The sequence below is a fragment of the Melospiza melodia genome, chromosome 3 (assembly GCF_035770615.1).
Source record: "Melospiza melodia melodia isolate bMelMel2 chromosome 3, bMelMel2.pri, whole genome shotgun sequence".
NCBI classification, from domain to species: domain Eukaryota; kingdom Metazoa; phylum Chordata; class Aves; order Passeriformes; family Passerellidae; genus Melospiza; species Melospiza melodia.
Window position 1 is genome coordinate 21,736,847 of NC_086196.1, and position 11,655 is coordinate 21,748,501.

The window sequence follows — 11,655 nt, forward strand, 5'->3', positions numbered from 1 at the left end:
AAGGGGATACCCAGCACATTTACATCCCTGCACCTGCCCTGTGCCCACAGCAGCGGCACCAAAATCCCCCCCAGCAGCAGCAGCAGCTCTATAAAGCTCCTCTTGCCATCCCTGACACTCCACCAACAGCAGCCACTGACCTGCCTCAGGCTCTGCTGCCACAGCCCCCTTGGCCAGCACAGCTCTGCTCCCCAGCTCGCACCATGGAAGCTTGTCACCCTCCACAGCAATCCAATGGCACTTCCTATGGGGCCATGGCTTTGGCCATCATCACCCTGGAGGTGTTTGCTGGCATGTGGATAAATGCTTTCATCGTTTGTGTGCTTTGCATTGCCTGGGTCAAAAAGAAAACCCTGAACTCTAATGAGAAGATCTTGCTGCTGCTGGGATGCTCCAGGATTTCCTTTTCATGCTTTGCATGGCTTTACCACTTCCTGTCAAAAATCTTTCCCAATTTGCTTCATTTTCAAACCATACTTCAAGTCCTTGCATCGATTGGAACATCTTTTAATTATTCCAACTTGTGGATCTCAGCCTGTCTTTGTGGTTTCTACTGCATAAAAATTGCCAATTTCAGGAACAGCTTCTTCATCTACCTGAAAGTAAAAATTGACAGAATGGTGCCCTGGCTCTTGTTGGGGTCAGAAATTTTTGCCCTGGCTATAAGCATCATCACCTATGTCCTCGGTGAAACTCTGCAGAAGAACAACATCACTTTGACCGGCCAAGGAAATTTTTGGGAAGTAACTATCAGGAAGGATAAACATCTTTTCTCTTCTCATTTTCTTGCTGGGCTTGTATTAACGGCTTCATTCCTGGTAGTCACCTTTTCTGCTGTTTCCCTTCTCTTTTCTCTCTGGAGACACAAGCGCACGATGCAGACCAACTCCATGAAGGACCTCAGCATGGATGCCCACATCAGAGCCATGAAATCTGTCCTCTCCTTCTTAGTGATGTACAGCATCAACTTTGTATGTTTGATCTTGACAATAATTTATACCACGAAGAAAGAAAATATCATGACACTCCTTATATACATATATTTGTATGCTTTTCCAGGTGTTCATTCCCTTATTCTGATTTTCAGCAATCCCAAGCTGGAAAAAGCACTGCTGAAGTTTCTCTCCTGTGTGAAGTGGGAGTTTTTCATGAAGTAGGAACTGAGAGAGAAGCTGGAGCCCATGCAAAATGTTGATCTTTTACTGTAGAAAACAAGTAATTTCATTTCGGATGCAGCTCTCCAGGCAGTGTAGATGATACTGACGTTCAGTCTTCAACATCCAAGTTACAACAACTTCATTAGTGTCTTTTGAGCTAAATTATTGTGAGCTAAATTTTATTATCATATTGCATTATTATAATATATAGATTCAGCTAAACTTTGAGATATATTTTTGTTATGAACAAAGTCATTTAGCCCTGATGGTAGGAACTATGCCTAAGCAAGCCCCTGTGTGGTGAAGGGATTAATTTGGGCATGAGAGTCTGCTGGTGGGGTGATGGATCATTGGACAGAGCCCCTTTACCTCTACCTGTGCTCAGTGGAAGAGGGAGTGATGCTAATTAAGTGTTCAGCCCCTGCCCAGGACTCACAGCCTTTGCAATCAGAACCCCGGGTATCCCTCACCTCCACAGCAGCTGGCTGCCCACCACCATTCACCATGGCAGCAAGGAGGTGTTTTGACTGCAGCCTCACCTGCGTTTCTCCCAAAAGTATCAATCTGGCATTTCAAATCCTCCCTGGCAGAGGATGAGACTATCACCCCACTGTGCAGACAGGACAACAGGATTGCTTTGCTCTCCTCCCCGATGCAGGGAACACCTCTTTGTAACAATTTGCGCTTTTGATTTTCTCAGATTGCACCGTGGTGAAATTCTGTTCATAGGCCTACCTAGAGGTGAAGTTAAGCTTAATGAACTACCCATCACTCTTCCTTAGTTTCTTCTTCTTTCATAAATAGTTTTAGAGCTAGTCCAGTGAGTATATTTATTAGTAGCAATTCCAAATTTGTATTTCTACAATAAAGTGCATTAGTTGTGATTCTGTGACTCTGAAACTTCTTATTTAACATGACAAGATTTACACGTTGAATTTCCCATACTCAGAAATTCAACTGAGCTGCACCCAGGCACTTTCATCTCTGAGGACCTGCAAGGGCTTTATTTTCTTCCACAATTCTAAACTCTTAATGGAGCAGGAAAATGTGCAAGACTGGAACACAAACTGGCTGCAAAAAATGGAGTAACAATACTGCCGACCTGCCACAAATGTTTTGGTATTCACAGAATGAAATGGCTGCAATGAATAGGTTTCCCTCTATTTTGGTTTCCCTTTCCTTCTGCTGTGGCATATATTATGGGCTGTATCAGGGCCTGGCAGTGGCTGATAGCTCAGTGTGAACTCGCTGAGCCCTGTCACTCACCAGAGGTGGTCACTGAGCCACAAAGAGCGAGGCAGGAACGGCCCCGGGGAGCTCAGGGGGTGCAGAGCCCCCTTCCCACCCCAGCCCTGCGTGTCCTCTGTGCCCCACTGCCTGCAAGGACAGGACTGCCTGCTCTGTGGGACTGCTCTCCTGGGCTGCCCTGACCTGGAGATGAGATTGGCTTTTCCCAGTGCACTCTGGCTCAGTGAAACACCCAGCGAACAGGCTTTGCCCTCGATTGGGGAAGCAACTTGAGGCATCAGGAGTGGAGGAGACAACTTGCTAAGAGGTGACTGCAGCCCCTATTCAACTTGGCCCTGTGCTGCTGTGGGGGAGTAGTTGGAGGATCTGGGGATGAATTAGGGAAGTTGGCCTCAGATGAATGGGTTGCAGAGGGAGTGGGATCAAGGTTTCCTTTTCTTCCTCATTATTTTCTATATTTAAATGAATTAAATTAATTTTCCTGGTGTCAAAATACATTTTGTCCACGACAGTAAATGGTGAGTGATCCCCCAGCCATTATCTCAAAACATGAGTTTTTCCAGCCTCTTTTTTGCCCCTGCCCTTCCTGTGGGTGCGAGGGAAAAACCAGCTCGGTGGAGTTCTGGCTTCTGCCTTAGGGCAACCCATCATAGCAGCTGAAACATGAAATAGTGTCAGCAAATACAAAACAGAACCTGAATTGGTCACTTCTGCCAGCAGCTCAGGTCCAGATGCAGATTGCAAGCAGCTCTGCTGGACACATCTCCCCTGTGAAAGGCCCTGAAAGGCAGGAACATCCACACATCCCTTCTTCCTCTGCTGCTGCACTTGATCCTTTAACCTGAAAGCCACAATTGATTACACAAAAAAGCCCTGGAAGATCCATCTCATTCCCTACATGCAGTGCAACATCCATCCCTCACAACCTCACATGCCACAAGACTCAGCAGGCAAAACCCAGCACCCTGCAGATGGCACCACAAAAAACACCACAGCCCCAGTGAACCACGCTGCACATCCATTCCTCCATCCCCACGAAACCCCTGAGAATGTGACAGCCAGCACTGAATCCTGCTCCTGTGCACCAGCCCCACTCAGCTGGCACTGCAGGGGACAGGGTGTCCATCAGCACAGCCACCCTGCACAGCCCATGGGGACAGATGCAGGATGGGCCCAGCCTGGAGAAGCTGACACATCAGAGGTGTCAGAAGGCAATGGGAATGGCAGCCCAGTGCTGGCACAGTATGGAAAACTGCTCTGGGTCACATTCCAAGTCTTTATGATGGCAAATCAATGCAATTGGGAGCATGTGATATGAATGTTCATGTAACACCCTCCTGGCTCTTATATCCTACAGAAAACATGGCTATCATCATTTGGAAGAGAGAAAATGCTGGTGGCTCATTTCCTGCAGCCATAGAGTTCCTGCTTGGGCTTTCATTTTTCCTGCTTCCACCACAGCACCACATGAGATCTCCTTGGTTTCTGTGCTCCTGATGTGCAAGGCCAAATGGGACAGGTCCTGTACTACCCCAAAGGGCACAGGCAGTCCATGCCCTACCGAGCTTAACACAACTTGCCTGGGAAAAACCTCACAGCTTTCAGGGTCTAAATCATTTGGAAGATTTAGGGCACTGCAGTGTGGGGGAAACTCAGCATGGTGCCATCTTTGAAAGCCTTCACTTTCCCAAGCAGATGAGATTGGAACAGGGAATAGTCCCAGTTTTTACCCCTTCCCCCCATATGCTTCAAAATAAACTTGGCAAAAAGTACCAGCTTTATTTTCTTGGCTCCCATGACCTGCCCCACTAGGGGGCTCTTCACTTACTCTTAAGGCAATGCCATTTGAGAAACAAACATGGATTTCAATGCCTGTGAAGCATCAAAATAAATGCCAATTTTCCAGCATGTGGGCTGAACGTTGCAGCACCCAGACTCTCAGACTAAAAAGGACACTTTTTAGAGTCCCCTGACCTGCTGAGCACAGTCAGGGCTCTGCATGATCATCATAGGCAAAAAAAGGGACAGAAGAACCCAGATCCTGAAGCCTGACACTGATCAAACAGGGATCAGTATCAAAATCAAAACACTCTCCACCGCAGAAAAACATCTCCGCTGTTTGTGTCACCCAGCACAGCACCCCCAAACCAACATTCAAATAGTCAAGAGAGACACTGGCCCCGGGTAAGGGGATACCCAGCACATTTACATCCCTGCACCTGCCCTGTGCCCACAGCAGCGGCACCAAAATCCCCCCCAGCAGCAGCAGCAGCTCTATAAAGCTCCTCTTGCCATCCCTGACACTCCACCAACAGCAGCCACTGACCTGCCTCAGGCTCTGCTGCCACAGCCCCCTTGGCCAGCACAGCTCTGCTCCCCAGCTCGCACCATGGAAGCTTGTCACCCTCCACAGCAATCCAATGGCACTTCCTATGGGGCCATGGCTTTGGCCATCATCACCCTGGAGGTGTTTGCTGGCATGTGGATAAATGCTTTCATCGTTTGTGTGCTTTGCATTGCCTGGGTCAAAAAGAAAACCCTGAACTCTAATGAGAAGATCTTGCTGCTGCTGGGATGCTCCAGGATTTCCTTTTCATGCTTTGCATGGCTTTACCACTTCCTGTCAAAAATCTTTCCCAATTTGCTTCATTTTCAAACCATACTTCAAGTCCTTGCATCGATTGGAACATCTTTTAATTATTCCAACTTGTGGATCTCAGCCTGTCTTTGTGGTTTCTACTGCATAAAAATTGCCAATTTCAGGAACAGCTTCTTCATCTACCTGAAAGTAAAAATTGACAGAATGGTGCCCTGGCTCTTGTTGGGGTCAGAAATTTTTGCCCTGGCTATAAGCATCATCACCTATGTCCTCGGTGAAACTCTGCAGAAGAACAACATCACTTTGACCGGCCAAGGAAATTTTTGGGAAGTAACTATCAGGAAGGATAAACATCTTTTCTCTTCTCATTTTCTTGCTGGGCTTGTATTAACGGCTTCATTCCTGGTAGTCACCTTTTCTGCTGTTTCCCTTCTCTTTTCTCTCTGGAGACACAAGCGCACGATGCAGACCAACTCCATGAAGGACCTCAGCATGGATGCCCACATCAGAGCCATGAAATCTGTCCTCTCCTTCTTAGTGATGTACAGCATCAACTTTGTATGTTTGATCTTGACAATAATTTATACCACGAAGAAAGAAAATATCATGACACTCCTTATATACATATATTTGTATGCTTTTCCAGGTGTTCATTCCCTTATTCTGATTTTCAGCAATCCCAAGCTGGAAAAAGCACTGCTGAAGTTTCTCTCCTGTGTGAAGTGGGAGTTTTTCATGAAGTAGGAACTGAGAGAGAAGCTGGAGCCCATGCAAAATGTTGATCTTTTACTGTAGAAAACAAGTAATTTCATTTCGGATGCAGCTCTCCAGGCAGTGTAGATGATACTGACGTTCAGTCTTCAACATCCAAGTTACAACAACTTCATTAGTGTCTTTTGAGCTAAATTATTGTGAGCTAAATTTTATTATCATATTGCATTATTATAATATATAGATTCAGCTAAACTTTGAGATATATTTTTGTTATGAACAAAGTCATTTAGCCCTGATGGTAGGAACTATGCCTAAGCAAGCCCCTGTGTGGTGAAGGGATTAATTTGGGCATGAGAGTCTGCTGGTGGGGTGATGGATCATTGGACAGAGCCCCTTTACCTCTACCTGTGCTCAGTGGAAGAGGGAGTGATGCTAATTAAGTGTTCAGCCCCTGCCCAGGACTCACAGCCTTTGCAATCAGAACCCCGGGTATCCCTCACCTCCACAGCAGCTGGCTGCCCACCACCATTCACCATGGCAGCAAGGAGGTGTTTTGACTGCAGCCTCACCTGCGTTTCTCCCAAAAGTATCAATCTGGCATTTCAAATCCTCCCTGGCAGAGGATGAGACTATCACCCCACTGTGCAGACAGGACAACAGGATTGCTTTGCTCTCCTCCCCGATGCAGGGAACACCTCTTTGTAACAATTTGCGCTTTTGATTTTCTCAGATTGCACCGTGGTGAAATTCTGTTCATAGGCCTACCTAGAGGTGAAGTTAAGCTTAATGAACTACCCATCACTCTTCCTTAGTTTCTTCTTCTTTCATAAATAGTTTTAGAGCTAGTCCAGTGAGTATATTTATTAGTAGCAATTCCAAATTTGTATTTCTACAATAAAGTGCATTAGTTGTGATTCTGTGACTCTGAAACTTCTTATTTAACATGACAAGATTTACACGTTGAATTTCCCATACTCAGAAATTCAACTGAGCTGCACCCAGGCACTTTCATCTCTGAGGACCTGCAAGGGCTTTATTTTCTTCCACAATTCTAAACTCTTAATGGAGCAGGAAAATGTGCAAGACTGGAACACAAACTGGCTGCAAAAAATGGAGTAACAATACTGCCGACCTGCCACAAATGTTTTGGTATTCACAGAATGAAATGGCTGCAATGAATAGGTTTCCCTCTATTTTGGTTTCCCTTTCCTTCTGCTGTGGCATATATTATGGGCTGTATCAGGGCCTGGCAGTGGCTGATAGCTCAGTGTGAACTCGCTGAGCCCTGTCACTCACCAGAGGTGGTCACTGAGCCACAAAGAGCGAGGCAGGAACGGCCCCGGGGAGCTCAGGGGGTGCAGAGCCCCCTTCCCACCCCAGCCCTGCGTGTCCTCTGTGCCCCACTGCCTGCAAGGACAGGACTGCCTGCTCTGTGGGACTGCTCTCCTGGGCTGCCCTGACCTGGAGATGAGATTGGCTTTTCCCAGTGCACTCTGGCTCAGTGAAACACCCAGCGAACAGGCTTTGCCCTCGATTGGGGAAGCAACTTGAGGCATCAGGAGTGGAGGAGACAACTTGCTAAGAGGTGACTGCAGCCCCTATTCAACTTGGCCCTGTGCTGCTGTGGGGGAGTAGTTGGAGGATCTGGGGATGAATTAGGGAAGTTGGCCTCAGATGAATGGGTTGCAGAGGGAGTGGGATCAAGGTTTCCTTTTCTTCCTCATTATTTTCTATATTTAAATGAATTAAATTAATTTTCCTGGTGTCAAAATACATTTTGTCCACGACAGTAAATGGTGAGTGATCCCCCAGCCATTATCTCAAAACATGAGTTTTTCCAGCCTCTTTTTTGCCCCTGCCCTTCCTGTGGGTGCGAGGGAAAAACCAGCTCGGTGGAGTTCTGGCTTCTGCCTTAGGGCAACCCATCATAGCAGCTGAAACATGAAATAGTGTCAGCAAATACAAAACAGAACCTGAATTGGTCACTTCTGCCAGCAGCTCAGGTCCAGATGCAGATTGCAAGCAGCTCTGCTGGACACATCTCCCCTGTGAAAGGCCCTGAAAGGCAGGAACATCCACACATCCCTTCTTCCTCTGCTGCTGCACTTGATCCTTTAACCTGAAAGCCACAATTGATTACACAAAAAAGCCCTGGAAGATCCATCTCATTCCCTACATGCAGTGCAACATCCATCCCTCACAACCTCACATGCCACAAGACTCAGCAGGCAAAACCCAGCACCCTGCAGATGGCACCACAAAAAACACCACAGCCCCAGTGAACCACGCTGCACATCCATTCCTCCATCCCCACGAAACCCCTGAGAATGTGACAGCCAGCACTGAATCCTGCTCCTGTGCACCAGCCCCACTCAGCTGGCACTGCAGGGGACAGGGTGTCCATCAGCACAGCCACCCTGCACAGCCCATGGGGACAGATGCAGGATGGGCCCAGCCTGGAGAAGCTGACACATCAGAGGTGTCAGAAGGCAATGGGAATGGCAGCCCAGTGCTGGCACAGTATGGAAAACTGCTCTGGGTCACATTCCAAGTCTTTATGATGGCAAATCAATGCAATTGGGAGCATGTGATATGAATGTTCATGTAACACCCTCCTGGCTCTTATAACCTACAGAAAACATGGCTATCATCATTTGGAAGAGAGAAAATGCTGGTGGCTCATTTCCTGCAGCCATAGAGTTCCTGCTTGGGCTTTCATTTTTCCTGCTTCCACCACAGCACCACATGAGATCTCCTTGGTTTCTGTGCTCCTGATGTGCAAGGCCAAATGGGACAGGTCCTGTACTACCCCAAAGGGCACAGGCAGTCCATGCCCTACCGAGCTTAACACAACTTGCCTGGGAAAAACCTCACAGCTTTCAGGGTCTAAATCATTTGGAAGATTTAGGGCACTGCAGTGTGGGGGAAACTCAGCATGGTGCCATCTTTGAAAGCCTTCACTTTCCCAAGCAGATGAGATTGGAACAGGGAATAGTCCCAGTTTTTACCCCTTCCCCCCATATGCTTCAAAATAAACTTGGCAAAAAGTACCAGCTTTATTTTCTTGGCTCCCATGACCTGCCCCACTAGGGGGCTCTTCACTTACTCTTAAGGCAATGCCATTTGAGAAACAAACATGGATTTCAATGCCTGTGAAGCATCAAAATAAATGCCAATTTTCCAGCATGTGGGCTGAACGTTGCAGCACCCAGACTCTCAGACTAAAAAGGACACTTTTTAGAGTCCCCTGACCTGCTGAGCACAGTCAGGGCTCTGCATGATCATCATAGGCAAAAAAAGGGACAGAAGAACCCAGATCCTGAAGCCTGACACTGATCAAACAGGGATCAGTATCAAAATCAAAACACTCTCCACCACAGAAAAACATCTCCGCTGTTTGTGTCACCCAGCACAGCACCCCCAAACCAACATTCAAATAGTCAAGAGAGACACTGGCCCCGGGTAAGGGGATACCCAGCACATTTACATCCCTGCACCTGCCCTGTGCCCACAGCAGCGGCACCAAAATCCCCCCCAGCAGCAGCAGCAGCTCTATAAAGCTCCTCTTGCCATCCCTGACACTCCACCAACAGCAGCCACTGACCTGCCTCAGGCTCTGCTGCCACAGCCCCCTTGGCCAGCACAGCTCTGCTCCCCAGCTCGCACCATGGAAGCTTGTCACCCTCCACAGCAATCCAATGGCACTTCCTATGGGGCCATGGCTTTGGCCATCATCACCCTGGAGGTGTTTGCTGGCATGTGGATAAATGCTTTCATCGTTTGTGTGCTTTGCATTGCCTGGGTCAAAAAGAAAACCCTGAACTCTAATGAGAAGATCTTGCTGCTGCTGGGATGCTCCAGGATTTCCTTTTTATGCGATGCATGGCTTTACCACTTCCTGTCAAAAATCTTTCCCAATTTTCTTCATTTTCAAACCATACTTCAAGTCCTTGCATCGTTTGCAACGTCTTTTAATTATTCCAACTTGTGGATCTCAGCCTGTCTTTGTGGTTTCTACTGCATAAAAATTGCTAATTTCAGGAACAGCTTCTTCATCTACTTGAAAGTAAAAGTTGACAGAATGGTGCCCTGGCTCTTGTTGGGGACAGGGATTTTAGCCTTGGCTATGATCATTGTCACCTATGTCCTCAAAGAAACTCTGCAGAAGAACAACATCACTTTAACCGGCCAAGGAAATTTTTGGGAAGTAACTATCAGGAAGGATAAACATCTTTTCCCTTTTCATTTTCTTGCTGGGCTTGTATTTGCTGCCTCATTCATGGTAGTCACCTTTTCTGCTGTTTCCCTTCTCTTTTCTCTCTGGAGACACAAGCGCACGATGCAGACCAACTCCATGAAGGACCTCAGCATGGATGCTCACATCAGAGCCATGAAATCTGTCCTCTCCTTCTTAGTGATGTACAGCATCAACTTTGTATGTTTGATCTTGACAATAATTTATGACACAAAGAAAGATAATATCATGACACTACTTATATACATATATTTGCATGCTTTTCCAGGTGTTCATTCCCTTATTCTGATTTTCAGCAATCCCAAGCTGGAAAAAGCACTGCTGAAGTTTCTCTCCTGTGTGAAGTGGGAGTTTTTCATGAAGTAGGAACTGAGAGAGAAGCTGGAGCCCATGCAAAATGTTGATCTTTTACTGTAGAAAACAAGTAATTTCATTTCGGATGCAGCTCTCCAGGCAGTGTAGATGATACTGACGTTCAGTCTTCAACATCCAAGTTACAACAACTTCATTAGTGTCTTTGAGCTAAATTATTGTGAGCTAAATTTTATTATCATATTGCATTATTATCATATATAGATTCAGCTAAACTTTGAGATACATTTTTGTTATGAACAAAGTCATTTAGCCCTGATGGTAGGAACTATGCCTAAGCAAGCCCCTGTGTGGTGAAGGGATTAATTTGGGCATGAGAGTCTGCTGGTGGGGTGATGGATCATTGGACAGAGCCCCTTTACCTGTGCTCAGTGGAAGAGGGAGTGATGCTAATTAAGTGTTCAGCCCCTGCCCAGGACTCACAGCCTTTGCAATCAGAACCCCGGGTATCCCTCACCTCCACAGCAGCTGGCTGCCCACCACCATTCACCATGGCAGCAAGGAGGTGTTTTGACTGCAGCCTCACCTGCGTTTCTCCCAAAAGTATCAATCTGGCATTTCAAATCCTCCCTGGCAGAGGATGAGACTATCACCCCACTGTGCAGATAGGACAACAGGATTGCTTTGCTCTCCTCCCCGATGCAGGGAACACCTCTTTGTAACAATTTGTGCTTTTGATTTTGTCAGATTGCGCCGTGGTGAAATTCTGTTCATAGGCCTACCTAAAGGTGAAGTTAAGCTTAATGAATTACCCATTGCTCTTCCTTATTTTCTTCTTCTTTCCTAAATATTTTTAGAGCTAGTCCAGTGAGTGTATTTATTAGTAGCAATTCCAAATTTGTATTTCTACAATAAAGTGCATTAGTTGTGATTCTGTGACTCTGAAACTTCTTATTTAACATGACAAGATTTACACGTTGAATTTCCCATACTCAGATATTCAACCGAGCTGCACCCAGGCACTTTCATCTCTGAGGACCTGCAAGGTCTTTCTTTTCTTCCAAATTTCTAAACTCTTAATGGAACAGAAAAATGTGCAAGACTGGAATACAGACTGGCTGCAAAAATGGAATAACAATACTGCCGACCTGCCACAAATGTTTTGGTATTCACAGAATGAAATGGCTGCAATGAATAGGTTTCCCTCTATTTTGGTTTCCCTTTCCTTCTGCTGTGGCATATATCATGGGCTGTATCAGGGCCTGGCAGTGGCTGATAGCTCAGTGTGAACTCACTGAACCCTGTCACTCACCAGAGGTGGTCACTGAGCCACAAAGAGCGAGGCCGGAACGGCCCCGGGGAGCTCACGG

At 46.6% G+C, this 11,655-nt stretch overlaps 3 protein-coding genes across 3 annotated transcripts; all 3 read left to right on the plus strand.

The window, feature by feature from the left end:
* Positions 1 to 203: 203 nt before the first annotated feature.
* Positions 204 to 1,157, plus strand: LOC134416680 (taste receptor type 2 member 9-like). Its single transcript, XM_063153425.1, has one exon. It carries the CDS (start codon positions 204 to 206, stop codon positions 1,155 to 1,157), a length of 954 nt encoding a protein of 317 aa, XP_063009495.1.
* Positions 1,158 to 4,794: 3,637 nt separating this feature from the next.
* On the plus strand, positions 4,795 to 5,748 carry LOC134416682 (taste receptor type 2 member 9-like). Its single transcript, XM_063153426.1, has one exon. The coding sequence runs from the start codon at positions 4,795 to 4,797 to the stop codon at positions 5,746 to 5,748; it is 954 nt and encodes a 317-aa protein (XP_063009496.1).
* A 3,637-nt stretch (positions 5,749 to 9,385) lies between these two features.
* Positions 9,386 to 10,339, plus strand: LOC134416683 (taste receptor type 2 member 9-like). Its single transcript, XM_063153427.1, has one exon. It carries the CDS (start codon positions 9,386 to 9,388, stop codon positions 10,337 to 10,339), a length of 954 nt encoding a protein of 317 aa, XP_063009497.1.
* Positions 10,340 to 11,655: the final 1,316 nt, after the last annotated feature.

Coding starts and splice junctions, on each gene's coding strand:
- LOC134416683 (XM_063153427.1), top strand. CDS start 9,386: ATGGAAGCTTGTCACCCTCCACAGCAATCCAATGGCACTTCCTATGGG.
- LOC134416682 (XM_063153426.1), top strand. CDS start 4,795: ATGGAAGCTTGTCACCCTCCACAGCAATCCAATGGCACTTCCTATGGG.
- LOC134416680 (XM_063153425.1), top strand. CDS start 204: ATGGAAGCTTGTCACCCTCCACAGCAATCCAATGGCACTTCCTATGGG.